Source organism: Solanum dulcamara, chromosome 7 (assembly GCF_947179165.1).
Source record: "Solanum dulcamara chromosome 7, daSolDulc1.2, whole genome shotgun sequence".
Lineage (NCBI taxonomy): Eukaryota > Viridiplantae > Streptophyta > Magnoliopsida > Solanales > Solanaceae > Solanum > Solanum dulcamara.
This window is the reverse complement of record NC_077243.1, coordinates 20,063,220-20,071,082: the sequence shown is the minus strand read 5'-3', so window position 1 is coordinate 20,071,082 and position 7,863 is coordinate 20,063,220. Positions and strand designations below refer to the sequence as shown.

Sequence of the window (7,863 nt, the reverse complement as noted above, 5' to 3'; positions counted from 1 at the left end):
TTCTGGTTTAAAAGCTAATGTGTTTGTTTTCATCCCTTTCTGGATAGGTTCAACATAATCAAAGTATGTACGGACCAATTTTGATCTTTTAAGTTTACTAAAATTTAACACGTTTAGTCATTATTATATATTTATAATTTATGTTGGTTAGATGTAACGACAATAGTAAAAAGAAAAGATTAACCATAAAGAAGAAGAAAGTCTCGTAAAATCTTAAATATGCCCGTACAAAAAAGTTATACTAGACATAAAAAATATATATAATAAAAAATTACACCAAACTCTAAAAATAAATCAAAATTAGCAAAAACTATATAAAAAAGATATACCGCTGAAAATAAATTACCGCTAGTTTTTTTTCCAGAGGTCCCATCAAAAATAGCAAATCTCTTGAAGATGAAAATTAACTTTTGACAAACTTATAAAATCTAAATTATTCATTATATAAAGTGACTAGTTTTAAGTTATTTCCTCAGAAATTACGTGTCGTTTGACCTCAAATAGCTTTTGAGAATAATTTGAAAAAATTTAAAAATTAGTGTTTAGCCATATAATTTATTATTACTTGACAAATATATTTGACAAACAAGTTCTAGAAAAAACTAGAACTTGAAAAGTTTTAAAATTTTAAAAATTACCCCAAATTTTTATATTTTATAAAAACACCCATCAATTCTTAATTCCAACTAATATTTATCTACAAACTTACTCCATTAACGTGACCAACCAACACCATTAAATAACATCTCTATCTATTAATAAATAATCAGACTATTCTTTTCTACAATTTATTTTTAATGCGATTAATGTATTATTTTTGCCCATATTGTTATTTTGTTGTTGTTGCTCATTATCAATTATGTTATAAAGGTTTTTGTTAACGGAACATGTTCATTATAAAATGATAATACAAACTTATGGATATTTTTAATAATTTTTAGAACTTGCCAAGAAAAATTTGGAGTCAAACGCTAGCTAAGTTTTTTCTAGAAATTGGAAACTTGAGATATTTACCAAATATATTTGTCAAGTAATGACAAATTATATGTCCAAACATTAGTTTTCAAATTTTTCTTAAGTTTTTTTTTTCCAAAAATTATTTGGAATCAAACGACACCTAAAATAGAGTAGTATTATTTTCTGATTATTGTGGCAATTAAAAAAGAAAAAAAAAAGATGAAGAAGGTTATTTTGGTCAAAGACGAGGGGTGCAAATGCAGCTACTTTAATAAAACCTGACTTTTATTATCAAAAATATTTTCTCTCGGCCTCCGCTTCTCCGCTTTGTTGGTGCAGTTAGGGTTTTCCCAAGGCAAAACGAGGTAAAAACTTTCAACCTTCTTCTGATTCGTTGATTCGATTCACCATTTTCTCACGAACATGTCTTCTTCAATTCACTATCAGAAAAATGAAATCACTATTTTATCGGACGAAAACGTAGAGTTAATTTGTTGAAACATTTATTTTGTGGAGCTAGTGAAATTTTGATTTATTAGTTGCTTGAAACATTATATGTCTAGTTCCTATTCGGTTGTGGAGTTAAAGTTTAAATGTAGCTGAGAGTTAGGTTGGTGTTAAGAAGAGCTTGAAAATGTTATGTATGGAAAAATTCTAGATAGAGGCAGAAAAGTAAGTCATTTCTTCTCGTTTGCCTAATCCTTGGTGGACGAAGTTACAATGTACCTGCACTGGTGGGAAGATGCAGGTATCCAGTGGAATAGGCTGAAAGCTTAGGATAATTCGTATGACATTTAAATTTTTGAGATAGCGAGTTTCAGATCTTTAGGAGAATACTAGGTGCCTATTGGCGTTGTTAACAAGTAATAGGTTTATGACTTGGTATTGATATCATTTTTTAAGATGACTTTAATCTAAGCCAATGATCCTCCCAGGAGATTGGAGTTTGAATCCAACTCAGTCAACAATCTAAAGCCAGTGGCGGTTTGCATTGTAAAAGGATTTATTGTATCACAGTTTATGTACAAACTGTTTTAGGTTTAGTTAATGTGAACTTATTGATATTTTAATGAGTGGGGAACATCTCCTTTCTAAAAGATGCATATTCACTTTTGGATTGCCTGAATGGAAGGGTGTAAGCTAAATCTGAACGCAATCCATGGACAAATGTTAAATGCTCAACTGCTCTACTGCTATAAATCACATTAGTTATATAGTCAGATGAAACTGTTCTTTTCATATTACCTATAAGCCATACACATCTACTTGTCTCATCTTACGTTTAGCAGTCCCTGACATATTCTGTTCAGGAAGGATGAGGCCAATTTTCTGTGGTAACTTTGAGTTTGAAACCAGACAGTCTGAGCTGGAAAGACTTTTCAAAAGATACGGGAAGGTTGATAGGGTGGATATGAAGTCTGGTAAGATTGTAGCACATGTCAATTTTCTTCCAGTGCCACTTTTCTTATGTCTAACCTTATTTTGTTATTTTCTTTTTTTTGAATATGATGGGCCCTGTGGGCGATTTTATGTTGTGGCAATAACTTGTTATGGACACTAACCACGGGATTTATGGTGTACCATACTTGATATTAAATTATATATACTTGATTAATTGAGTGTCATGTTAGGTGTTAACGACTTGTATGTGAGGCCTCCCCAATGAGGTCTTGTTATTTCCTTCTGTGTATCTTAGAATATAATTATTAGCACATGCACATCTTACTGCCAGTGAGTTTCTTCCTGCAGTAGGTGCCTGGGTGTGATTTCCATCTTCTAGGGTAATTGTACATAACCAGATTCATTCTTCTGTATAATCTTTGTTCCTTATGTCTTGTTAACTATGGGCAATAAGCACAATGGCATCTAATGGTCTGGCAAAGTGTTATTTTGCCGATGGTATATCAATTATATACATACAGCTAAACAAAGTTGTCTGTAATCCGAGTAAGACAGAGCTCTCCACAATTGACTACCTAGTAAGATTGGACAAGATTATGTTAAGTCTGTGCCTTGATAAAGTTCCTTGTAGTGAGCAACAATAAAGCTGATGGTGGCAATGCGATTGAGTGATGAAATATGAACACGACTATACCACCCCTTGGCCCATTCTGTGGTTTCACTTCTCAAATAACCACAAATCGGTCTGCGTGGATGCTGCATTCCATTTTTTCATTGTGGCTATGTTGGATGGGTGATCCAGTCAGGTCATTTGGCTCAACAGCAGAAATCTTGTTGAGTTTTTGTGGGGTATAAGGATATGTTTACCGAAAAAGTGTATTTTTAAGTGTAGACCCCCATACTCAACTGATTCTTTGGCGCAGGATAACATTGCAATGTCCATGCCTATTGCTGATGGACGGTGTCTATTTCGTTTCCTGACCGTGACAAGTTTCTCTTCTTGTTTCGAGAAGAGCTCTTTGATCCATCATGGCATCACAATCACATATTTTCCTCAGTCACTATTGCCCTCCATTCCTCGTGAATTTTGCCCCGCCTTCATTTTCAGACTTGTCACAATGCCGACCTCGAAGCTGAGGCAGCAGTTTAAAATGGCGAAGGCACTCTTTTACATTATCCCATCATGTGACATCCACCTTTCCCTGGCATCTTTAGTCCACTACTGAAGGTCTGTTGCTGATTTTAATGGTCAAAGTTTCTTGATTTGACAGAGTGATTGTAATGCAATGAAATGCTAGATGGTTTGCACATCTTCTAGATAAAGTTATCTTTCCTTTTCTTTTAGATCATTTATGAGTAGTGGAATCCTTCGTTTGAAGGGTTCTTATTATCACTAACTGAGTTTGTTTAATCTTCAGTTTATTTATTGGATCAAACTTCAGGTTTTGCTTTTGTTTATATGGATGATGAAAGAGATGCAGAGGACGCTATTCAGGGGCTTGACCGAATAGAATTTGGCAGAAAGGGACGAAGGCTTCGTGTTGAGTGGTCAAAGGTAATCCATTTTTGTGTCTGCCCCCCTTCCCCTCCTCTCACATATGTGATGGATTTCCAGTTTATGCTGTGTTTTGGTCGCTGTGCTGCAGGAAGAACGGAGCAGGAAGCCTGAGGGTTCTAAAAAATCTTCGTCTAGCTTCAGAGTTTCCAAGACCTTGTTTGTCATAAATTTTGATCCATACAATACTAGAACAAGGGATCTGGAAAGGCACTTTGATCCATATGGAAAAATACTCAATATAAGAATCCGAAGGAACTTTGCATTTATTCAATTTGAAACACAGGAGGATGCCACTAGAGCCCTGGATGCTACGAATATGAGGTATATGCTTTCATCAGTTTTCATTGGAATTGGGCATGTAGTTTCCAAATTTCCACATGAATCAGACCTGAACTTTGGTTTGACTGCTTATTACTTGTTTAAATGCAGTAAGATGATGGACCGAGTTATCACAGTGGAGTATGCAATCAAAGATGATGATGATAGGAAAAATGGATATGGTCCCGATAAAACCTATGATCGATCACCTAGGAGAGGTTATGACCGAGGCCGATCTCGTAGTCCTTATGGAAGAGATAGGCTAAGTCCAGTCTATGGTCGTGGTCGAGATCGGCCAAGTCCAGACTATGGTCGTGGTCGAGATCGGCCAAGTCCTGACTATGGTCGTGGTCGAGATCGGCCAAGTCCTAACTTTGGTCGTGGTCGAGATCGGCTAAGTCCTGACTATGGTCGTGGCCCTAGTCAAAGTCCTAAGCATAGGGAAAGGAATTCTGAGTATGGCCGTGGCCATAGTGCAGCTGTAGGAAAGGAGAGGAATCCTGGTCATAGGAATGTTCGTAGCCCTAGCCCTCGTAGGGAAAGAAGAGGTCCAGACAATGGCCTTATGAGCAGTCCGCTGAAAAGCAGAAGTCCTGGTTATGGTGATAGACCCAGTCCTAGTCCTCAAAGGGTGAGGAGAGAGAAACATATCCCAGATGGCTATAATCATGGAAGCAGCCTGAGTCCTAAACTTGAACCAGTAGGAAGTCCTGCACGTGATGGAAGGGGAAGTTCAGAGCGATACCGGAGGTTTGCACCTTACTAGTTTACTTTCCTTTTGTGTGGCCTTTTTTTTTTTTGGTGTCTTGTGCTCCGTTGCATGTTCTCAATTATGATGTCATCCTAGTAAGTGTTGTACCTCAATCATTTTGTTGGTGATGCAGTCGTTCACCTCCAGCTCAGGAAAGATCACGCTCCTAATTTGCTTGAAGCTGTTTTGATACTTGGAGTAATGTCTGTAGGATGGTTATGTTGAAATTAGTGCTGTAGAATTACACCTTGAAGTTGCTGGAGCATCAAAGTAGCATGTTTGTTTTAGAACCACTGTAATATACCTTGGGAGATTGATTTTGCTCTTGGAAGTGATTTAGAGCTGCTACCGTGTATCTGCGTTGTTTACTTGATACTATCTTTTCCATTTGATACTGATCTGGTAGACTTTGGGCCATATCATTCTTAGCTTGGCTTCACCAACAAATTTTGCTTATCCCCGCCGCCTCAATGTGGTGATTGATTAGTGAAGTTGTCTTGTAAAACAAATCATTAGTATTAATTAAGTATGAGTGTTTAATATATTACAAGACAAATTTCAGAGTTTGCAATAGTGAGTTTTGTTAGAGCAGAATGGATCTGGAGAGGTACTCATGTAATAGTTTGAGATTGATCCATAATGAAAGTTGTTTCATTCGGGTATTGTATTATATTGTCTGTAGATATCATAACTCGTTCTAGTGGTTGTCAGTTACATGTAGAGGGGCCTACTTTGTTTATTTGCAGAAGAGTGTCGAGCTTGTCCGATACAACTAAGTGTTTGTGATATAGCTGAGCTGACTAGTCATTTTAGCACTCTCTTTTAGGTATAGCCATCTCTGAATTTTTTAGATGCCAAAGATCCTTATTTCAGTCGAGAAAATAAAACAATACAGCTGTAGTTTGGGAGCAATATGACGGAAATGCTAAATACTGGTGAACATGTTGGAGAGCAGATGCAGTGATGGTGTTTGTATTTTTGACGTAATTGCATCGAACTTCCAAGTCTTACTTGTTGGATGTTTTCATATATGGACCAACAAATGTGGTCCTTAAATATTCTCTGTATGAACAAACGGTCTTTGGTGAAGACTGAGAGACAGCGTTATATTTGTGGCTGAATTGGTTATCCAGATTTAAATTACCCTACCTTTAGCCTAGTGGGGAGAATATGGAGCGTGGTCTGTTGGAATGTCTGAAGCAAGGTTTGAAAATAACTCCATTATTAAACCTTTAAGCAACCAAAGAAAACTTGGATCTTAAAGAGTGAAACGATAAGAATGGCCTCCATGCGACGGTGCCAACCTCAAGTAATTTTCATTATGGTACTGCTTCTTTTGTTTCCTTTTGACAAGGACAGGCGGCCTGTACTTTGCTTGATTTTAGCCATCACCACCTCTTTTGCAGGGCCACTTTGTAATGCCTTGAATTGGCACAGGAAGCAACTAAATTTAAGTACAAGTCTCAATTATGACAAGCAAACTAATCTAGTAACTCAACAAGACTTGCAAACTATATGTTGAGTTGTATATGAGAAAAGGCTATATATATAATGATTTAGATAAATATAAGATGATTTAGATGCTAGTTTTGCTAGTTTTGTTGAAAATAAGTTCGTTTAATTAAATATGTCGTAAATCCTACTCAGTACTCCCTATCTCTTTTAGTTTTACCATGTTTGTCCGTGATGTAAATCTTAATTTTTTCCCTTTTTACCTCTTTTTAAAAAAAAATTTATTTTACCTTGTTCATCTCTCTCTCTTAACATATGTTCTTAATAACTTCTTCTTTAACCACACCCCGGATGTGTGTGTGGCAACAAATTCGTTCTTTGGTCAGTAGGCGGACTTTCAAGTTTCAAGGCCAGGAGTTCTAGGAATTTACAGGTTAATCCATCATTGTTATTAAGAAGCTAAGAGGTTAACCATATACTAAGGGTGAAGTATTAAAATCACACAGAAATTTACATATGGAAATAGTTATTTGCACATACGAAAGCAATAAAATACATAATAAAATATTTTTTGGGGGAAAGTTGGGGATAAAACATCATAAAGACTTACATAATTAAATCGAGAGAGGTTTCCCTTTCGGAAACCCCCGAAGAACTTTGAAAGAGACCTGAATTAAAAAAAACACACACTTCTTATTATTCAAGATTTGATTACACACCAAAGGTAGTTGAAATTTTGATAGGAATATTGAACATTAAGGGAAGGGGAATAGTTAGTTTTAAGTTGTAATCTACTTAATTTATTTGCTAAATCATTATCTTTGCCTTTAACATATTCAAAAATAATATTATTATATATAGATATGATATTTATGAAGTTAAACCATTATCTCTTACTGCTAGCTTTACTGTTTATTGTTTGGTTGAATTTAACTATGGCTTCGCAATCTGCTCTTACTAATATTTTATTTTTATTTAAAATATATAGTTTAAAACTATTTAGTACGTATATTATTGTTAATACATCTGCCTCTATACTACTCATATTTCATTTTTTTTTATATTGTCCATTTTGATATGTACAAATTTTTTCTTCATGTTTAAGACTGTATTTATTAGGTCTAGATTTTAAAACTGCTCCCCATCCTAGCTTTCTTCCATCGGTTTGGACAATTAGGTAATCATATTCTAATGGTATCTTTAGGTCTGAGATATTTTTTACTTTTTCTTTAATTTGTTGGACTAATTTAATATCTTTCATATTGAAATGTTTCTGTCCTTTACTTCTTGTTTTAGCATATAACGGTCCTGCTATTTTTCCTAAATCTTGATAATAAAATTTCTGGCATAATTTAGAAGGCCTAAATTTTTTTGTAGATCTTTTGTTTTATCTAACTTATATGGCATACCAAACACCTTTTTTGCT

At 35.2% G+C, this 7,863-nt stretch overlaps 1 protein-coding gene across 4 annotated transcripts; it reads left to right on the top strand.

Annotated features, from left to right (window-relative positions):
• The first annotated feature begins 1,143 nt into the window (after positions 1-1,143).
• Positions 1,144-5,655, top strand: LOC129895283 (serine/arginine-rich splicing factor RS31). Of its 4 annotated transcripts, none has more exons than XM_055970974.1 (6): positions 1,147-1,322; positions 2,247-2,378; positions 3,801-3,913; positions 4,005-4,237; positions 4,346-4,984; positions 5,119-5,655. In XM_055970974.1, exons 2-6 carry the CDS (start codon positions 2,273-2,275, stop codon positions 5,153-5,155), a joined length of 1,128 nt encoding a protein of 375 aa, XP_055826949.1. In that variant the 5' UTR covers positions 1,147-1,322; positions 2,247-2,272; the 3' UTR covers positions 5,156-5,655. The 4 variants fall into 4 exon arrangements, with proteins under 4 accessions (XP_055826951.1, XP_055826949.1, XP_055826948.1 ...); XM_055970973.1 differs by having other exon boundaries at positions 1,148-1,322; positions 2,268-2,378; XM_055970976.1 differs by lacking the exon at positions 2,247-2,378 and having other exon boundaries at positions 1,144-1,322.
• Positions 5,656-7,863: the final 2,208 nt, after the last annotated feature.